Consider the following 23025-nt stretch of genomic DNA (forward strand, 5'->3'; position numbering starts at 1 on the left):
TTGATAAAATATGACTGAAATAGACTGCTTCCTTCTCTGGAAACAGGGGAGAATCTATGACTTTATCATTGGGGCTGCTCTGTGGGAGGGAATTCTGTACCAACTAGACATTCATTTAGGGCCTGCCCCCTGCTTCTTTTAGCAGTGGCTTGTAGTTTGGAGAGAGGCAGGGCTCCCTGAGCCAAAACCCTAGTCCTGCTCATTTAGAAAAAAAGTCTATTGCATTGAAATACAGTTGTCATGAAACAAACTGCACATGTTGAAGGTGTACAATTTGATCTAAGTTTGATACTATATACCTGTGAACCATTGCCACAATCAAATTAATTCCTCCCAAAGGTTCACTCATGCCCCTTTGAAACCCTTCCCTCCTATCCTTTCTGTCTCACCCTCCCCAAGCAACTACTGATCTGTTTCCTGTCATTACAGATTAGTTTGTGTGTTCTAGAGTTACACATAAATGGAATAATAATATACCCCCTCTCCTCTGGCTTCCTTCACTCAACATAGTTATTCTGAGATGAAACCACATTGTTGTGTATTCTAATAGTTCCTTCCTCTGCTGAGTAGTAGTCTACTGTAACAATAGTCCACAATTTGTGTTATCTATTGCTCTGTTGATGGACATTTGGGTTGTTTCCAGTCCTCAGCTGTTCCAAATAAAGCTGCTATGGACATTTATGAACTAGTCTTTGAAGGGGTATACCCTCCAACCAAATTAAATGATTGTTAATAGTTTCCCATATTTGCTGTAAGAGATAAAGCAGTATTTAAAGTGGATCTTTTTCTGTTCGTCCTTATCATTGTGTTAATAATAGATGTCCTCAAAACTTCCCAGTTGTGTTGGGAGAATCAAATAAGGTCACTAATAAAAAACATACTTATTAAATTGTAGATCAGGTTTTATACAAATGAGCTGACACGAAGACAGTATCGGAGATTAATAGGGTTTTAGGGGATCTGGCTCCATGAGAAAGTAATTTCCTTCATACTAAGTTTACTATATTTTGAGCACTGTTAGTTATGATTAAAAGCTTGCCACACTCGTAAGCATATTGTTTATAATATTCAGGGTCAAAATGTTTTCTGGGAGACTAAATATTCATTCCATAATGGAAATCATTGGGAATATATGGTCAAATTTACTTTATAAGCATATTTTGCAGAAATAAGAATAAAGTCTTACAGAGATAAACACATGGGGAAAATGCAGCTTCAGTGGATATACCTTTTTTACCTTGTGAAATTGCATCATCCTAACATTTTTGTTTTCTTCTGAAATAGATTTTTTTTATTAGTTTTTCATTTATTTGAAGGGAGGGCTTAATGAGCAATTTGAACATTCACCAAGAGGACTGTTCGTATCATTTCCTTCAGCTTTAAATGAAACATCTGCTCTTTAGCTGCAGTGGCTTGTCCAGAAGACCTTGCCATCTATGCAGAATATTCTACTATCACCTTTTATTTCTCTCTAATCCATCTGATTTCACATGGAATATTGTGGAGCAGCATCTTGAAATAAAGAAAAATGAGTCTGCTGTGGTACATATTAAAGTTTTCATCTTTTATAACTTCCACTTTTCAATACTTTCTTCCTCTGGAGTCACACAAATCAGAGAGGCCTGATAGCTTTGAAAGGAAAGAACCGGTGGAGATCGCCCAGAAGCTATTCTTCATGAGTATGGAAACTTGTTCTGGGCACCTTCTAGCTTTAAGACAATAGACGGTGGAGGGGCCAGGAAGTACTTTGGCGGAGGCCTTCTCTACCCACTTTACAAATCCCCCTTGGGGCAGGGAGTCACGTTCTGATACACCAGGGCTGACATATACCCTGTGGCACATTTAAAAAAATATATTATGACCCTGCCTGTAGATGTTTTGAATGAGAACTTAGAAAGAGGATGCAAAACTGCTTGTCAAAAATCATGAACGCACCCAGATTATAGTGTTGAGATGTTAATGGATATAGGCCTGCTTGTGGGGAAGCCAGGGGAACATAACTCAACCCCACTTTGGCATGGCACTATTCTTTAATTTCATTTCCTTTATTTAAAATTGTAATTTAATAATTGTTGCGTGGTAATGCATTACTATAGCTCAGACGTCAAAATGATAATAAAATGTATATTTTGGGAAGTATTGTTTCCGCCTCTGTCCCTTTCTACCCCATTCCTTCAACTTCCTTATCCCCATAGGTACTACTTTTTATTAGTTTCACCTGATTCCCTAGGGTCGGCCTGATTTGTTTCAATGATGATGATATTTAACATTCAACAGGGAACCAGGCAATCAGACACCAAGGTAACTAATTGCTTCTTCTTTTGACCTGTCTCTACTGAGGTGTTCTCCTAAGAGGTTCATTAATAACATTGCCAAGGATAGCAGATGAGCTCTCTATAGAGAGCAGTGTTTCTGACTCCAGAGGAAGGAAGGAATACGGCTCTTGTGTTATTCCTTAAAAAAATCACCTAGAGTCATGTTCTAATTAGACAATTGCTTTATCTGAAATGTATTCAGTTTTCAGGATCTGGCAGGGCTAAACAACTCGGGGACGGGGGCGGGGTGGAGAAGAACCTTATAATCCTCATGACACTGCTTTTAAAAAAGGACAGGGAGGAAGTAATTTAAAATTTGAGAAGAGTCCGATTCTCTTACTTACCTAAATCCTAGCACATGGATTTCTTTGAATCCTGGAAGTTTCTTAAATACCTTTTCCATCTGTAGAAAGAAAGAAATTTATGAAACACTCTTTGGCTCTACTGGGTCAGATCTTGCCTAACTGAAAAAAAGCCTAAACACTTTTGATGAGTTTGGGGAAAAATATGAAAATGGAAAAGTGAAGCAACTATTGAGGCCAAACTCTTTGTTCTTAGTTATTTTTTCTGAAATCCAGAGGAAAGTGTTTTGCTGTTTATTTAAAAGCTGCAATTGGGGGTGCCTCAATGGCTCAGTTATTTAAACATCGGACTCTTGATTTTGGCTCAGGTCATGATCTCAGTGGAGCCTGCTTAAGATTCTCTTTCTCCCTCTCCCTCTGCCTCTCCCCACCCCACACTTTCTCTTTCTCTTAAAAAAAAAAAAAGCTGCAATTGGGTAGTTCTGACCCACTTTAATGGTTACTTTAAACAGAATATGAAATAACTTTAAGGTGGTACTTGGAAGAAATATTTTTGGCTACAGTATTTTTATTTATACACAGAATAACTATCATATTTTCTGAGTTGAATGAGATGATTTGGAAAATATAATGTTAAAGAGATTACTAAAATTAAAATGGTGCTGTAACTAAATAAAATGGTACAAGCAGACTCTAACAAGTTAGATTCACATGTAGATTTATGTGGACTTTACAATAAATTTTCTTAATTAGTTTGACCTTGCTAATGAGGCATATTATCAGAATATTTTACAATTGCTATACTCAATGACTCCTGACCCACTACAGTCTGGCTTTTGCCTCTGACTTTGCCCAGGAGGGAGGATTTTCTCCAGGCTGTTGCCTCCTGGCTCTCTCCAAATCCACTGGCATTTTCCATTCCTCTTCCACAGTGTGCCTGCTTTTTCTTCTGGTTCTTCTTCTATCTCAAGGACCACTTTCTTAGTCTTCTTTACTCCATCTTATTCTTGTCTGCACTCTCTACTTCAAATATAGACTGGAAGTTTGCATTCTCAGCCTCCTTATCTCACTCTCCCACTTATTCAGTAAGCTTGACTGTAGGGATCCTGCTAGGCTCTGGGGACACACTGCCACATCGATGGGCACTGCCCCATCCAGCTCACTCCTGTGCAGGCTGGGAGGCAAGAGAGGAAGGGATTCATTAGTAGTGAAGCTTGGAGGGGAGCTCAGGGTGAAAGTGAGGCTGAACATGTAAGCAGGGACCTGGTCCTTTCTTCCCTGTGCCCACCCTCCTCTGCCTCTCCTCGGGGGATCTCATTTTCTCCCATGGCTTCAGTGATCACCTGAGACCTAGCTTTGAGTTCTACACATGAATATCCCAACTTGGTCAATAATTAAATATGTCCAAATCAGAGTCATTCTCTTCTTTCCAAATCTGCCTTTCCTCCTGGGCTCTCTATCCTAGTCAGGTTCATAAACACTTATTGTGCATCTTCCATGCCAGAAAACCCAGCAACCCTAATACCTTCCTTCTGTTCCCCTCACATCCAGTCACCAACTCCTGGTGGTTTGAATCCCTTATACATTTTGTTTCCACCATGTTCTTATTCCCATGGCAGGCGTACCCTTCGCATCTCCCCTCCTATATTGCTGAAGGAGAAGTTTTGGGGGAGGGATATATTGGGGCAGGAGGAAAAGGAGGAGATGTCTCCTTGACCACATTTTTATTTCCAAGGGTAATCATTCCATATCTGTTGTTCTTTACTAAAAATCCCTTGATGGGCTGCATTGCCCTTTGAAGAAGGTCCAGTTCTTTAGAATGGCATTTAAGACCCTCCACAATCTACAGCCTCCATTCCCCAAGTACTTTATCATTTATTCTTCCTGCCATCATTACCCCCTTGGTCAATATTGGATCCTCTAGTCTCACTAAACCAAGGCCTATCTCTCCTCAAACACAACATATACTTCCTCCAGACTTCTATGACTTTTTTCCCCTTTAGCCCAAGATGCAATGTCTACCTTTTGCTTTTTGACTTCCCATGCCCCCATCTTTCAAAGCCAGCTCAAATGCATTCTTTATTTTTTTAAAGATAGTATTTATTTATTTGAGAGAGATAGAGAAGGGTGGGGGAGAGGGAGAGCAGCCAGCATGAGCAGGGGGAGAAGCAGGTTCCCTGCTGAGCAGGAAGCCTTATGCAAGGGTCAATCCCAGGACCCTGAGATCAGGACCTGAGCCAAAGGCAGATGCTTAACCGACTGAGCCACCCAGGTACCCCAAACACACTCTCTATTGAAAAGCATCTGTAGAGCCCTGAAGTCAGGCTCAATTATTTCTTCTCCCTAGTACTCTAGAACTTATTACAGTATGTCCCATAAAACAGTCTATGAGCTGCATGATGTCTCCCTCACTGAGATTATGCTCCTTGGGCTCAGGGACCATGTCTTATTTACTCGTCTTCATCTCCCTCCCTCTCATACCTAGCAGGTCATCTTCCACATAGTAGGGACTCAGCAAATTTTGTTTAATTGACTTGAGTGCCTCTCTTCATTCTCTAAACTCATCGACATGCCACTGCATTGTCACTGTACCTAAAATTACTGCTGACTCTACATTATCTATGCCAAGGACTAGGGCAGTGATGCACAGATAATCCCTAAATCACTTACACTGGGCTTTGAAATCCATCACGGATTTCTTTTTCCAGCAGACTGCTTTGCCTCCTAAATCATATTTTCTTTCATCAATGTTAAGAATAGTTTTAATCCCCTGAGTATTTAGTAACTGCAGTGATGAAGGTAGGCTAGCTTTTGGGTGGTGAGGTAGCTGTATAGTCTTGAGTTTATTTATTTATTTATTTATTTTTAAAGATTTTATTTATTTGACAGAGACACAGTGAGAGAGGGAACACAAGCAGGGGGAGTGGGAGAGGGAGAAGCAGGCTTCCCGCTGAGCAAGGAGCCCAATGCGGGGCTCGATCCCAGGACCCCGGGACCATGACCTGAGCCGAAGGCAGACGCTTAACGACTGAGCCACCCAGGCGCCCCTAGTCTTGAGTTTAAATACTGGTTCTGCTACTTTCTAGCTGTAAGGCCTTGAGTTTATTGCTCAGTCTTTCTGCATCTGATCTCCTCAGCCAAAAAGGGATAACAATACCTATATTGTGAGGTTCCTGTAAGGAATAACTAATCAGTGCCTGACACACAATGGGCAAAGAGTCGATGCGATTGCATTATTGATTTACTTAGTCTTTCTCTCTCCTACTGGATTATTAGCTCCTTAATAGCCCAATTTTCTTTTACTTCCTCAGTGGCCACATACCATGGAGCCTGACAAGAGCAGACAGAGCAAGCCTTCGGTCAGTTGTTTTTGAAAGACTCAATGGGGGGAAGGACAGGGTGAGGGTCCCCTTAGGGGTCCAGGGCAGGGAGCCTGAGTAATGTTTCTGTGCCTCCACTACCATCCCCACCACCGGTTTAACAGAGGAGAGCTAGGAGTTTAGGTGATGTGGATCTGGTCTTTATTACGGGGGCAGGTAGGAGGGAGCTATGTACGTGCTTCAGGTCTGTTCTGGCCTCCTGTGACAAATGGCTCTGGGGCCACAAGGCATTTGTCATGCCATTCCAGTAACAACACCTGGGACTGAACGTTTAAGTGTGAGCAGCAGTTTCTGGAGAAGAAAATTCAGACCCTGACTTGTTCCTCTTTCTTGTCCAGGGTATCAGACATGCTGTTATACGGATGAAAACAATCAATCAAGCACAGAATGCTTCCAGAGGAGCCCACAGCTGCAGCACGGGCAGCAGGGAACATCCCCAGGGAGAGCCGTCCCGCCCTCCAGGAGTGCTCCACAGCCCTGGCTCTGGTGGAGGGGAATTCTGCTTATTGTCCATGTCCTCTTTGTGAACCTGCCTATGATTGATTAAGAGTCAGCTCTGCTTAGGAGGGTGCAGAAGACATCTGGGGAGGAGATGACAAAGGCCTCCAGTTAATCTGCTAAATAATCTTCTGGGGACCTTCCAATCATGGAGTGCTAACCACTAAATTGCTAATTAAGTGCCCAGTTAACCTTATTAATAATACTAACTGCACAGGGGCCTCCTTGATTCTGCTGGAACGTATGTTAACGGGGCTATAAAAAGGCAGCCGTGTTGAGTTCTCTTGAATGTTTGCACAGGAGAAAGCATTCAGACAACAACTAAGCATTCCTTTTGACATTTGTATTAAATTGCTCATTAGGTTTATTGTGGAAATTAAATTACTGCAAAGCACTGTCCGTTAATTCCTGATGAGGCCTGAATGGCTGTGCTGATGCTCGTATGGGCTGCGGTGGAGCTGCTTAGTTATGTGTTGGCAGGCTGCTAGGTGGTCTGGATTGCTCAGGAGCCTGGAAAGGGAACAGATGCTCTAAGCAGAGGGGCTCCATTTCAGAGAAGCCAGCAACCATGCGGAGGAACCAGTAGGACTGATGTGATGGGTCTCCGGAACAGACTGAGCAAGACATCATCTTTTGGCTAATGAGGTTTTCAGAGTCTAGAATGGACATGTTTATTTGATGACGGTACAAAAATCCCCGCCTCCTAGATATTTGTTTGGGAAAAAGTAGGAAGTATAGCATAACAGTTAAGAACAGGGGTTCTGGTGCCAGGCTGCTTGGGTTTGAATCTTGGCCAACTCTCCAATTTTGAAGATACTCTGACTATACTAAGAACTTTCTGAAAAGAATATTTCAAAGAACAAATAGGAAGTTAAAGGACTATTCTTTAATTCATTCTATCTAATAATCCATGTCTAAGTACTTCTCTGGTTCATAAACAGCCCATGCTGATGCTTTCTCTTTGAAGTTTGTAGAAATGATTCTTTACATTTTATTGACTGAATGGTGATGCAGGGAGTGGTTGGAGGTTTAAAATTTTTGCTTATTCATCTTCTCTCCAGTTGAGAGGAAGTAAGCCTTGAATTCTCCACATATGAGAAATAGGGGCCTGTGGGTTCCCTGGCCATGCTGTGTGAGATGCTTGGGTTATCCATAAATGTAGGTCATGGTTATGTTATCTTATGAATGCATCTATTTTTCAGTTGCATTTCTACAATTACTGAATAGTTAAGTGCATCCCAACTCCTTATTAGCAGGTAAGTCCTCAGAGATAAAGAAACTGTTCCTGCCCTCAAGGGGACACCCAAAGCCTGAAGGCAGTGAGGATGAAGAGATGAAGAGGGAGAAAGGGACACAAGAAAGGCCATTGACGTGTAAACAAACAATCTCAAGACAGGGTGATAATTGCTGTGACAGCAGTGGGTACTGTGTGTTAGCTCAGAGGAGAGGTACTGAACTCAGGATGGCTGGAGAGAAATTTCCTTGATGAAGTTTGTAAAATGAAACCCAGGGAAAGGACACCGAAGACAGAGGGGGCAGCATATGGAAAGGCTAAAGGTGAGAAGAGATTTGCAAGCAGTTTGTATGTCCTGTAGTGTGCAAAGGAGGGGGATGGGTAGGAGCTAGTGTTAAGATGAGGCTGGAAAGGAAGGCAGGACTCTTATCATGGTGTATAGAAGCCACGGTCAGCACAGAGCTTTGGATTCCTCCTGTGGCAAGTGAAGAGGTGGGCAGAGCTGATGATGGTCAGAGATGGAAGAGATATCTTGGGATAGCTCCTGAGTTTACTGGATGGCATGGACAACATAACTGCCCTTCACTTTCACCCATGAAAAATGTCAGGGCTTGAAATTGCATTAAACCGCAAAAGTGGAAATATTATGTAAGACAAATATGGGTTAAAAATTCGTATTTCAACCCAGCATATTCCGTAGTTGGTGCTTACATGAACATTTTAGAGCTTTAGAATATGTGCTTAGTGACTTTCAGTTAAAGGAGATTTAAAAACCTACTAATATTTAAAGAAAACCTAAATGTAAGTGACTTTTAAGATAGAGAAGCTAGAATAGAAACTTTCCTAGAGATCCATTTGCCCTAACATTTTGGGACCTATTGCAGTTTTTGATTTCTTTCTTTATTTTATTTTATTTATTTATTGAGAGAGAGAGAGAGGATGATAGAGAGAGAGTATGAGAGGGAGGAGGGTCAGAGGGAGAAGCAGACTCCCTGCTGAGCAAGGAGCCCGACACAGGACTCGATCCTGGGACTCCAGGATCATGACCTGAGCCGAAGGCAGTTGCTTAAGGAACTGAGCCACCCAGGCACCCCTTTGATTTCTTTCTAATGGTTAAAAATGAAGGCCTAGTTACAAGAAGTTGGAACTATTAGCTCAAATGGTTTAGGTCCTGCTGGCTCTCAGATTCTGATTCATGACTCGGGCTGTGGTTGTGTGGGGTGGGTTCACTTACCTGGAGTTGAGACTTTGCTGCCAGCTCCTGATAATACTGGGACTGGGAGTCAGTGAGTTCTGCCTTGAACCTCTGATTTGCCAGAGTGATGCTCAGCTCCACCTTCTGCTCCAGTGGGCCCTTGGATACCTTAGTGGATTCAACTTTTCTTTCCTAAATTAAAAAACAAAAGTCTTCTATTAACATAAAGCATAAGCACAGGGTAATATTAAGTAATATATATTGATATTGTCTCAAGAAGTGTATTATGAAGGCTCAAGTGCTTTTAGAATTGAAATCCTTTTAACTAGAAGCGTCCTCTGAATTTCATTGAGAGACAAAGTACCAAAACTCCAATAAGTTAACTGTTTAGAATCCTTGAGAACACTGCAATTTTATGACTATGTGCTCTTCATGAAAGCATTTACACATATAGACACACCCATAATTCATATACACTGGCAGAGCATCACTGGGATCGTGCCACATTCTTGTGTAACTTTATGAATACTCTTTGATGAGGATCGGATTACTCAAAATAACCTAAGGATGCTGAGATATTAATACAACCTTTTTTAGAGAAGAGTCTAGACTTGTTTAATGAGACCATTTGTGCCTAAACTTCACATTGAAACTAGTTAGTAAGCACTGTCAGGTCAAGAGAGGGTTTGAAATATCTCTCAGAAGGAATGGCGTATTTGGGCCACCTTTGGTAGCATGTGACTTAGAAGAGAAGCACTCCTCTGAGGAGCTGGATTTGGCCTCTGATCACAAGGGGGCCAGGGGTCATCCTTCTTGCCGTCTGGACTGGGAATAGGCAGGCGTCTCACTGTTCTGAATTCACCTGGGCTCCCAGGGTACAGAGCAAGCCTAGACAGAGCTGGGTTTCAAACTTGGGGTTTGACAGATTTTCAGTATTGGGTAGCCAGATGATCATGAAATCTGAACAGCTTTCTTGAAAGAGTAAAAAACATGTCTGTAGAAAACGGAATGTCTTTGGTAATGTACATATTCTCTTATTAGTGAAATTAGAGCTGTGGAGGCTGAAAGAGACCAACCAATGGAAAATGACATGAGGGACAAATCTCATGTGGGTGGTAGTCAATGTAGTTAGTTTCTCCTCATTTCTTATCACAAGGTCCTCTCTTCCATGGGACAGCAGCATAGCCTCTAACCTTAATAGGGCACACAGAGGATGTAGATTCACACTTGCCAGACTACTGATGTTCGTTTAACAAAAAGATTTCATTCATTCATTCATTGAAGTAACACACATTAAGCATTTATATGGGTATAGAACAGTGCTAGGACATATGGGAAGTTAAAAGAAAAATATGGCACATGGTATTATCCTCTAGAAGCTTACCATTTCACTAGGCATATTTAAAGTTCACACTAGACATTTAAATAATTTCTTTAGATGTATTAGTGAGAAGTCTTCTAATTTATCCTTAGTTACTGGATTACTTTTCCATGCTTCTCACCCGTCATCCTCAGTAATACTCTATTACCTACGGAATAAAAATCCAAACTTTTTTCCTGACGTGAAGGCTCTCTCCAGTCTGATCCCAATCTGCTTGAACAATTTTATTTATTTTTTATTTTTTATACATTTTTTTCATTAAAATTTGTGTTTTTGTTTTATTAAACTACTGAGTAGGCCCAGGTAGTATATCCTATTTTTTAAAAGTTTTTATTTTAATTCCAGTTAGTTAAATTATACCGTTATATTAGTTTCAGGTATACAATATAGTGATTCAACACTACCATACATCCCCCTGTGCTCATCATGACAAGTTCACTCCTTAATCCCCGTCACCTATTTCACCCATCCCCCAACCCACCTCCCCTCTGGTAACCATCAGTTTGTTCTCTATAGTTCAGAGTCTGTTTCTTGGTTTCTCTCTCTTTCTCTCTCTTCCCCCCACCGCCATGTTCATCTGTTTCATTTCTTAAATTCCACATGTGAGTGAAATCATATGGTATTTGTCTTTCTCTGACTGACTTATTTAGCTTAGCATTATGCTCTCTAGCTCCACCCACATCCTTGCAAATGGCAAGATTTCATTCTTTTTGATGGCTGAGTAATATTCCATTGCATACATATACACCACATCTTCTTTACCCATTCATCAGCTGATAGATATTTGGGCTGTTTCCATAATTTGGCTATTGTAAATAATGCTGCTATAAACATAGGGGTGCATGTACCCATTTGAATTAGTGTTTTTGTATTGTTTGGATAAATACCTAATAGTGTAATTACTGGATTGGAGGGTAATTCTATTTTTAACTTTTTGAGGAACCTCCATGTTGTTCTCCAGAGTCCATCAGTTTGCATTCCCACCAATAGTGCAAGAGGGTTCCTTTTTCTTCACGTCCTTGCCAACACCTATTATTTCTTGTGCTTTTGATTTTACCCGTTCTGACAGGTGTGAGGTGATATCTCATTGTAGCTTTGATTTGCATTTCCCTGATGATGAGTGATGATGAGCATCTTTTCAGATGTCTGTTGGCCATCTGTATGTCTTCTTTGGAAAAATGTCTGTTCATGTCTTCTGCCCTTTTTTAAATTGGATTATTTGTTTCTTGGGTGTTGAGTTTTACAAGTTCTTTATATATTCTGGATACTAACCTTTTATCAGATATGCCATTGACAAATATCTTCTCCCATTCCGTAGGCTGCCTTTTAGTTTTATTGATTGTTTTTTCCACTATGTAGAAGCTTTTTATTTTGATGTAGTCCCAATAGTTTATTTTTGCTTTTATTTCCCTTGTCTCAGGAGATATATCTAGAAATAAGTTGCTATGGCTGATGTCAAAGAGGTTACTGCCTGTATTCCCTTCTAGGATTTTTATGGTTTCCTGTCTCACATTTAGGTCTTTAATACATTTTGAATTTATTTTTGTGTATGGTATAATAAAGTGGTCCAATTTCTTTCTTTTGCATGTTGCTGTCCAGTTTTCCCAATGCTGTTTGTTGAAGAGACTGTCATTTTCCCATTGGATATTCTCTCTTGCTTTGTTGAAGATTCGTTGACCATATAGTTGTGGGTTTATTTTTGGGTTTTCAATTCGGTTTTATTGATCTATATGTCTATTTTTTGTGCCAGTACCATACTGTTTTGATTACTACAGCTTTGTAATATAACTTGAAGTCCAGAATTGTGATGCCTCCAGCTTTGCTCTTCTTTTTCAAGATAGCTTTGGCTATTTGGGGTCTTTTGTGTTTCCATACTATTTTTAAGATTCTTTGTTCTAGCTCTGTGAAAAATCCTATCAGTATTTTGATAGGGATTGCATTAAATGTGTAAATTGCTTTGGGTAGTATAGACATTTTAACAATATTTATTCTTCCAATCCATGAGCAAGGAATGCCTTTCCATTTCTTTGTATCATCTTCAGTTTCTTTCATCAGTGTTTTATAGTTTTCAGAGTACAGGTTTTTCACCTCTTTGGTTAGGTTTATTCCTAGATATCTTATTTTTTTTTTTTGGTGCAATTATAAATGGAATTGTTGTTGCTTGAACAATTGTAGTTCGTGTCATTTCTCCCTGCACTGACTACCAGATAGCTTGTTCACTGTTGATGAGATATCACATCGCTTGTGCTAATTTCCTGACTGGAGGCCCTCCTCACTGCTCCCCATGCTCACCTCCAGCACTAAAACATGGGAACACACATATACATACTTTTTTTACTTCTTACTAATATTTTATGGTTCATTTAAAATAATATTTTCTCTGATCAATTAGGGCAGAAATCTTTGCCTTCTCTAAACTCCTGGAGCAATGAATAATATTTGAATTTCTCATTTAATACCTATGCCATACTCACCTACAGTCTTTTTATATGCTAATCTTGTCACCCCGCATATAATCTCCTGAATCCAGTATGATTCTCACACTTCATTAAACCTCCCAAAGTTAAAAAAAAAGGGGCCACTTATGCACAAAACTCTCTATGAATATACATGACTGGGGGTTACGTGCTTTGCAACCTGTTCTGGTCTATCATTTTGTTCCATTCTATACATCTGCCATCTTCAAGTATAGCATTTAGATTATTTTGTACTTATTTTGCATTATAAATTTCTTGAAGGCAGGAACCGTGTCTTATTCATCTTAGGATCTTTGGCACATACCCCAATGTCTGGCACATGAGAGGATTTTAGTAAAATGTTGGTGAATGAAAGAATAAGTGAAAGATGCAGGTGGAAAAAGGATAAGAGGAGGATGTGAATATGAAATGAAATGTTCAGGGGATATTTACTGCAGAAGGGGGGACCTATATTAGATTTTGAAGAATATGGGACACAAGTAATGTGGGAAAAGAGAAGGCAAACTAGAATTGTCTTTGAAATTTTATAGTAAATACATTTAATCTCAGTAATTTTTTCCAACAGCACTTTTCACTGTTCATGGAATAGTATTTTTGAGAAAAATGGAAATTTGAATTCTTTGTTCATAGCAATAGTTCCAGCAAATCCATAGCCATCTGGCCTACAGGCCAGATAGAATGGCCAGCGGGTTTCTCATCCCTGAATTTTCATGTAGAGTTGGTGAGACTGAACTTCCTGGCCTTCTCGTCCTCACTGCCTGGGCTTTGACCCGTGCCTTGTGGCTAGGTTCCCAGGAGAGGAAAGGCTAGTGAAGTCTCACAGACCACAGGGAAGTTAGGTCTGGTTGCAGTGGCAGTGTAAGGATGAGAAGATCTGGGCTCAGATGTGTCACCCCTGTACTCCTGCTCCCTTCTGAACTTGCTGCCCACCTCGTGCTGCCCCAGCCCTGTCACTCCTGAGTAAAGAGGACAGTTTCCCTGCTTCAGCATCAAATGTCTGGCTCAAAGATTTTGGAACGGTTAAAATGTCCCCCTTTTTTGATAGTCGACATTAAATGCTGTAACATATCCTCCTCTCCTTCATGCCTTTTCACACAAAGAGAGCAGTGTAGCCAGTGTTCCTCTTTGCCTGAGAACACCGATTTTATTTTTCCCCATTTGACATGCAGGATTTCAATCATTTTGATATTTGTTTGACCTATTCATGCTGGCCATGCCTGAAAGCAAAACTTTTACCCTTACTGTCAGCACGAGAATACACTTTAGTGGTGAAGCAGCTTGACTGATTGATTGATAGGCTTTATTCATTCATTTATTCTAGTGCTTGGTGAGTACCTGCTGTAGATGAGGTTCTCTTAGGTACTAGGGAAAAAGGGCCCCTGCAGTCCTGGAGTTTATAATTAAGTTGCTTCTTGCAATTCCTCCCACCTTATTCTAGTTTTCAATCTATTTTTCCCTCAGTCCCTAGAGGAAGGAATAATCCCGAATAGAACAAAGTCACTGACTCTTAATTGGAGTGATAAAAATGCAGCACTAGTAATACTAAATGGCCAATTCACCCATTCTCTTTTCTTGTGTTACTAATAAAACAAAACCAGGCATGTGAAGAGCTAGATTGACTCTCAGAACTTCTTACTATTGTAGGCTTCTTGGTGTCACTGAAGAGTGTGACATCCAGAGTGAGAGGGAAGGGTCCAACGGAGACATTGGCAACATCTGTGGAAATTAAAAACATTACAGGCACAAAAATGAGATTGGAGAAGTTTACATTAGAACAAGGTCAAAATTTCATATACTTTTTCCGTCATTCTGGAATTTACAGATGTGGGGTGCCTTCTTACCTCATTTTTTTTAAGATCACATAAATATGTTCTTGAGAAAAATATAACTCATACTTTTGATCCTAGTTGAATTCTCCATTCTTCTGTTCTAGGTGCTATCCTAGTTTGGGGCCATCTTAAATATGTTATAGTTAAATGGTTTTGCCAATGAGATCTGCTTAATTTTTCCATTTGTGAATATATAAAGGGTGCAAGACAGATATTTATCTTCAATTTATTTGTTTGAAAATATTGGTAATGATTGTCTCCAAGTTGAAGGATAATGGGTGATTTGGCTTTACCTTTATTCTTTTCTAGATTTTCAAGTTTTATACAATGCATTTAAATTATTTTATAAAGTTAAAAATATCAGTTAGCTTTGAGAAAGTATATTATAAATTTTGTCAACTTCAATTAAGGATTGCTTTTTAAATAATATACTTTCATGATCATTTGAATTAAGGTTCAGGAGCAGGTGAATGAGGAGATCTAAGCTTACCTGTAGAAAACACAGGGGTCTCCCCAGGCTCTCCGAATGTCTCCGCTGTAGATATTTCATCTTTTCTATCACCACAGCAGAAAAGAAAGAAGAGGTGGTTAAAAGGAGCTTGATAACAATAAGGGAAATGCACTTACTTTTCCTATACTCAATAGACCTAAAAATTAGAGAAAAACCCTTTAAAACTGGGTTTGCCTATTTCTTTCATTATAGAAGTAACCTTCAAATATATTTTCATTGAAGAAAAATTCAAACAACTCCTGCAAATGGTTATGTTTGACTCTAGGGTTTTCCGTAAGCATCTTTCATGTGGTCCTCGGGAGCATTTTCACCATAAGCAAAACTGGTCTTTGGGGCTTGATGTTTTATAGTCCCATTGTGTTTGCACTGTGTCCTTGACATCAAAGATAATTGCATGACATGATCTATGACTGAATGTTCTTGCTAAAATCTCAGATCCTCAAACCTGCAAATCCAGAAAGTCCTTAAGTTTATTTACTAAAGTAACTCTTGTGGTTATAGTAATAGGAGAGAGGGAGATTTCTGGATAATGCAGGTGTATTGAATCCCCATTCTGGACACAACCATTGTCTGCAGGAGTTATGGGTGGGTTTGCAGTGGCAGTCTGGAAGATATCTAAGGGCAAATCCAAGGGCATGGTTGTACAGCTGTCTGTTATAACATTGGCCCATTCTAGCAAGCTTTATATAGAAAGGAGTAGCAATAGTGATATCTTTTGAAGCTCACTGAAAGATTTGTTACTCTAAGCTATTAGGTCTTATTAGCTTGTGTCTGTATTAGTACAATTTAGTCATAGTTGACCAATATATTTGATCCAGTTTTCTGTGATTCACGATGATGGGAAGACCAAAGGGAATGGCTAGGTGCTCTGTGTTGTAAGGTCATCTAGATTGGCTATAGACAATGGGACCATCTACACACATATTTCTAACACATGCAATTTTCCCAAAGTCCTAATAGAGGTAATATACAAAATATCCATTGGCCTGGCATGGGCTCTGACCAATCAGAATAGATGTAAACATGGAGGACTATATTGGTGCACACAGACTAAATATAAATTCAGACTGTTTCAGAATTAGGTATTCTTGTTTGTTTCTACTGGTATTATGCTATATACTTAAGAAATAGTTTTTATTGATATCATATTTATAAAGATCTCATATCAAACATTAGAGCATTTGTGATTTAGACAATTTTCCTTTTTTCTTTTACTTTTTAGAACTTTGTTCATGGTACGATCTCTTTCCTCCTATTATAACTTTGGTATCCTTGTTTTACCTTGCTGTAAAAAAGAAAACAACCAAGAGGAATAGTTATTAAAGTGCTGGCTATGGCATTAGTTACAAGTCAACAGCCCACTTTGTGCAGGATCCTTTGTCAGATGCTATTTCCTCATCCTTTGCCACTGGGTGTGATTCTGCCATGACAGTGGCAATCTAGACCATCACTTGGACGCTATAATTTGGGAAGCTGGGACACTGGGTTCTTTCACTGGTTTTTATTTTAAAGTCATTTGAAACTGGCAGATTTATGGGCTACTCAGGTGAGAAAATTTTCTGTTTTGTCTTCCTAGAAAGGTTTGAAATAACAGGCCTGCCTTTCTGCCTGCCTTCCTTCCTTCCCGCCTTCCTTCCTTCCCAACTTGGTAATCATAGTTAATGTAAAATGTTTGTCTCTTGCTCCTTAGCAATTCTTTCTAGCAATGTTGGTAGACACAGGAGTGGATGGGATGGCTCTATTTCTTTCTCTTTCTGTCTTGGGTTAGCTGTTTCCTGTAATTTTTAATGTTTTTCTATCAAGTCTTGGTACATTCTGTTGGATTTTTTCTTATGGATGGATGGCCTCTGCTTTGCTTTCTTTTTCTTTTTTTGAAAATGGAGAAATAAGTATCATCTTATAGTTAAACCAGAAGAGTGAATATCTCTGTGTCTTGTGAACAAAGTTAATACTCTAGTACTAAGATTTTCCTTGATCACATTATTTCTTCTCGTAAAACTTTTTAAAATTTCTAAAGAGTGGTTTGGTAGATGTATCAATTAACAAAAATATATGAGGATTTTGCTCAGGTCTGTGGTGGTGGGTGGAGAGATATGAAAGGGTTCCCGCCCTTGAGGAGTTTAAACTCTTACAGGAAAATAGGGTAAAGCGAGGAAGTGTTACATAAAAATGTAAGTGCCAAAAAGAGTACAAAGTTCAAAGCAGGAAAATATTGCTGCAGGCTCAAATAGGCTATTAAGACATCATGGGATCCAGGTGGGACTCCACTAGGAGTGTGAAGTAGAGTAGGATTTGGATAGGTAACGTAGAAAAGGCAGGTTTTTCTGGGCAAGAGGGAAAGGCTAGGGGTCAGAGTCCAGGATGAGGAAGGTGTGGTCTGTGTGCAGGGAGGAATGGCATGGTGGCAACAGTGGGATCATGGGTAGTGGATGCAAAGTTGGAAAGGTCAGGGGGTGAAAGGTCTTAACTGATGAGTTTGGCCTCTGCTCTGCCTCAGTGAAGGTCCTGGCAGGACACAGATGGCTCACTCATTGTGGGGTAATTTGAGCAAAGTTTAAAAAAGGAATTACTTACTAAGTTGTGGGAAGAGTATAAGAGCAACCACAAGGTCAAGTGCAGTACCCCAGGGCTGGTAACAGTGGGGTGCTCAAACTACCCTTAGTCCAGTTACCATGAACCAGAGACAGAAAAGGATCTGTGGAAAGGCTGCTTGACAGGAGCTGAAATGAAGTTGAAGGAGGACAACAGCATTTGAAGACTTTGCAAGTTGAGGGTGAGGGGAGGTGAGAAATTCACTCACCTCATTCTCTCCTCTCCCTCTGATCTCCTGCTCCCCACTGGCTGGCCCTACCTAGGAGTCAGGGCAAAGGATGCACGTGACTCTATCCTTACCAATCAGCCTTCTGTACACAGAACATGAGGGGAACAGTGGGCAGAGGATATTCAGAAGGGTAAGAGGAAGATGTAGGACTCTTTTGAAAGTCATTGAACAGGGCTCAATGTAAGAAATTTTTCAGACTTATTAATCCAGCAGCAGTTATGCAAGTTAAGGAGGGGAAGAGGTTAGAGGCAGGGAAATCCATTAGGAAGATCAGATTTGACATTCTTCACAGTGTAAATTAGTAAGGTCTTGGAAGAAGTTGTTGGCAAAGGGAATAGAAATGAAGGAACAAATGTGAAAAGCATTATAAAGAATTGTCAGTAATTCATACAATACCAAATTTGTGTCTCTCTTAGTATTATCTTCAGAATTAGATTTCTAAATGTTATAAAATGTATGTAATTTGTGTTTACAGTTTACCTCTCTTCTTTAATCATTTTATCTAATTACTTTTCCTTGCCTTTTTCTCATTTTGATTTTCTTGTTTGATATTCAGTTCTTGTTGAGAGTATAGCTCAGTGCTTCGGTAATTTAGTTTGAGAAATACTAATGCTTTACAGAATACCAAATGAGAGTTCAAAATGCAGGTTGCTCTCTGATTGTATTAGTATTTTCCTGATATAACTAACAGTTTACCATAAATTCTAAAAATCAAACTATTTAAAAAAATTGTTCTATATCTTATAACTGAAAATACACATTAGATACTTAACACATAGTAATGAATCCATTTTATCTGCAAACATAGTGCCAACATCTATCTCAGTCTTTAGGGTCTATCCATTTCCCCTTTATATACTCATTTATCTTTAGCGCAGTATATGCATAATTTGTCTGTCAGAATAACCTACACAGATCTCAGTGCTGACATAATATCATAAAGGTACAATAGCTCAGTCTCACTCCATTATATGATCTTTCAAAAGTCAAAAGCATGCTGCACTCTATTTTGGGTACTTACCTCTCAGGGAAGTGTCTCAGTTTTATTCTCTGCAGAAAGATAAAAAGTAATTTTATCAGGAGAAAATGTCAACTGAAGAGCTAAAGTCTATTTTCATCCCCTTTTCCCTTTAACTTCACTTCAACCAGCCTGTACAATGCTATTTTGCAAAAATAAAATTCTTGTTGGCCTTATCAGATATCTCTAAGCATTTCTTCAACTAACTCTTATGCAGTGGAAACCAACTGAAAAGGGGCAGGGGCTGGAGGCCTGGGAGCTATTTGGACGGTGTTCCAACATACAGCGTTTAGGCTCACCTGCTGAAGAAGATCCAGGTGCTCCTGGGAATTGCTGAAATTTCTTCCAATGTCAAAGAGGCAGAAAGTCTCCTGCTGGCAGAGGCTGACCCAGTCCTGGTATTCCCTTGGGTCAGGGATGCGATCCAGAAAGATCCGATATGCTTCCCACACTGCTTCCTGACACACTGCAATACAGCACAGTTAGGAGCAGAAAATGGCCACATCCTAAGATGATTCCTGTTTCCCCGCCCAAGCATAATCTTAGAACATGGAGTGCTCTTTTATGGCTTATGTGGACACATTCATTTATAGTGCACAGAAATTAATTCATTTAACAAATACATATTGAACCCCTCTATGTGTTACAGAGAAAAATAAAAGAAGGAGGATTAGGAAATATGAGAGAGAGAGAGGCTGTAGTTTAAAATAGGGCAGTTGAGGAAGGCTTCACTATAGGGTGACTTTTGAGCAGTATGGAAAAGGCCTCAAGGCTGGAGAATGCTCTGAACATTGATGGAACAGCAAAGAGCTCTGTCAGTGTGACCAGGGCAAGGATAACAGTAAAAGAGGATGAAGACAGAAAGATGTGGTGAGGGGAACAGAGACCGTGTAGGGCCTTGTGGACCAATAATCTTCAAACTGGGGCATAGGTACCCGGCTGTATTTAAAGACTTTTCAAGGGATAAAGAGACACACAGACAATTTAAAGAGAATCAATATCTAGGTCTCATTTTTCCTATCATGCTTTCCTAAAATCCGTCCACCTGAGGACACACGTTTCCTTTTCCCCGTTCCCTTTGGCCTGCATCCTTCCCCCATTCATCCCTCCCTAATCTTACTGCAGCACATGCCTCTAGGTTGCCACACAAAGGGACCATGTCAAATAGTATTGTTGAGGTTAAGAAACCAAGTGAACTCAGTTGAGGGGTAACACTTGTTTTTGCAGCAGGGTGGTTTCTGATTCTTTGCTTTCAACACATTAGAAGAATGGCCAACAGACACATGAAAAAGTGCTCAACATCACTTGGCGTCAGGGAAATATAAATCAAAACCTCAATGACATACCACCTCACACCAGTCAGAATGGCTAAAATTAACAAGTGAGGAAACTACAGATGTTGGCGAAGATGCAGAGAAAGGGGAACCCTCCTACACTGTTGGTGGGAATGCAAGCTGGTGCAGCCACTCTGGAAAACAGTATGGAGGTTCCTCAAAAAGTTGAAAATAGAGCTACCCTATGACCCAGCAATTGCACTACTGGGTATTTACCACAAAGATACAAATGTAGTGATCCAAAGGGGCACTTGCACTCCAATGTTTATAGCAGCAATGTCCACAATAGCTAAACTACAGAAAGAGTCTAGATGTCCATAGACAGATGAATGGATAAAGAAGATGTGGTGTATATATACAATGGAATATTATGCAGCTATCAAAAAATGAGATCTTGCCATTTGCAACGATGTGGATGGAACTAGAGGGTAGCTAAGTGAAATAAGTCAATCAGAGAAAAACAAGTATCATATGTTCTCACTGATATGAAGAATTTGAGAAACAAGACAGAGGATCATAGGGGAAGGGAGGGAAAAATGAAACAAGATGAAACCAGAGAGGGAGACAAACCATAAGAGACTCTTAATCTCAGGAACAAACTGAGGGTTGCTAGAGGGGAAGGGGGTGGGAGGGATGGAGTGGCTGGGTGATGGACATTGGGGAGGTATATGGTAAGTGCTGTGAATTGTGTAAGACTGATGAACCACAGACCTGTACCCCTGAAACAAATAATACATTATATGTTAATAAAACACACACACACACACACAACCCCTGCCCCAAAAACACATTAGAAGAAGTCCTAATGGAGTTGACAGCTGACAAATCATTAAAAATAATGACAGATCATGATGTTATTGTTAGCATATAATGCCAAATCTACTTAAAGAATAAAGATATTACTATAACTGGGTATTATTTGCAAACAATGAATCATGGAACACTACATCAAAAACTAATTATGTAATGTATGGTGATTAACATAATAAAAAAAAAGATATTACTATAACAAAACTCCCATCTGTTTCCATCTACTTATTTACATTTAAGTTTTCTCAGCATTTAAGGGAAACTAAGTAAAAAAATAGGGATAAAACTGACGCTAAATCCTGTCTCATTTTGGCAACACATAATATGGATAATAAGTAATGGTACATGAACTAATATGAGGAACAACATCAGAGCAACTCCATGAATCCAGAGGCTGAAGCTAATGAAAGTTAAGGTACAGGCCCTTCATTTAAACTGGTCTCTTCCAAAGTCTTTTTCCTAAATTTGTATTTATAAATGTTCGTACCCACAAAACCTGTATTTGATCTTATATCTGTCAATAGAAATTTACTTAAATTTTTTGTTAAATTTATCTATTTGTTTTAATCAATTATATATTAAAAGTAATTATAAATGCAACTGAATCCAGAAGAAATTTCTTTGTACACATAAAGCCTATAGTAACAGGAAATAAATAAAATCTGTAATTTAAATTTATATACATATTTTTGTTACTGAGAAGTATGTAAGAGTAACCACTAACAGACTTTCAAGCATAAAATAAATTACATTAAGATAAAGCTGTGAAGTGGGAAGTGGAGTGGAAATGTGGTTGTACGAAGAAAAAGGATCCCTGTGGCATTTCTTACTGTTGAGAAGAGTACATGAAAGCATGTACTATGGAGTATTTGATGGTAACTATTGAGTAGCTATGGCAGATTCTACTGGATGCGTACGAATGCTCTAATTTTTGTTTTATTTTCATTATCGATATTTACAACTCACCAAAAGTTGCATCTTATCTAATTATTTAAACTTATGATGAAAAACTTTAGATATTAACTGAAAAGCATGCAAATGGGTACATAGTTTAAAAATTATTTTAGAGTATTAAGTGAGGGTAAAAAGTTAGATAACATCTGTCACAAGCAATTATAATATGTTGATTTTTACCTCAGGAGGAATGGGGAGCAATTGGAGGCTTTAGGGCAGAAGCTGACATCATCTGACTTTCTAAAGAAACTCTGCCTGCCTGCTGAGAAAAGGGGTTGGGGGAAGGAACAAGGTGAGAGAAGACCAATTTGGAGACTCTTACTCCTATGCTTTATCCCCCACTCACTCCCCATTTTTATATGTCTGGATTTTTCTTAACTTTTTGTTTTAAGAGGCAAAGAGAATTCCAGACCAATAGAAGCTCAGGTTATTTACCAGCAGCCACCTCACCAGAACTCATAAAGCCAGGAATGGGTGCCGTCCCCTCCACCTCAAATGTGTCATCGAATTTTCCACACCTGGGAAAGTAACAGGGGTCAGCACACCTGGATAGCAAGTGAATAGCCTCACCGGGAGAACCCACTTTTGTGAATGTTATCTTTTACCTGCCAAGCAAGGACCAGAGGGTTGTAATGCCTTTTCCAATACCAACAATCATGCAGTCTTTGGATCTTCATGTCTACTCAAGGGTCTACACACAATGCAAGAAGGAAACAACATTTGAATATCTTGAGACTTTCCCAAATCTTAAGAGTTGTGTGTCCAGTCTAAGTGAACCAGTTGCCCTTGCTATTTTTCTCATCTACTTACTCCACGCTCTTTTTCGGGGTGTTATTTTGACCTTCCATCTCTCCCCAATGCAATAAAACTGTTAATTAATTCAAAACACATTTAAGTGCCAGAGATACAGCATTGATATGTATATAAAATCAAGTAGTGCTGCCTTTGAGGTCTTAGTGTTGGTGA

General features: G+C 39.5%; 1 protein-coding gene across 1 annotated transcript in view; it reads right to left on the reverse strand.

Moving 5' to 3' along the window:
• The window catches only part of IMPG1 (interphotoreceptor matrix proteoglycan 1), a 94013-nt gene that overhangs the window by 64232 nt on the left and 6756 nt on the right, over positions 1-23025 (reverse strand). Inside the window, 6 exon segments of the mRNA XM_081829356.1 lie at positions 2660-2718; positions 8964-9116; positions 14419-14498; positions 15102-15166; positions 18965-18993; positions 19261-19427. Coding sequence (XP_081685482.1) covers positions 2660-2718; positions 8964-9116; positions 14419-14498; positions 15102-15166; positions 18965-18993; positions 19261-19427 — 553 coding nt within the window.

The sequence above is a fragment of the Leptonychotes weddellii genome, chromosome 8 (assembly GCF_054177405.1).
Source record: "Leptonychotes weddellii isolate Sample4059 chromosome 8, ASM5417740v2, whole genome shotgun sequence".
Lineage (NCBI taxonomy): Eukaryota > Metazoa > Chordata > Mammalia > Carnivora > Phocidae > Leptonychotes > Leptonychotes weddellii.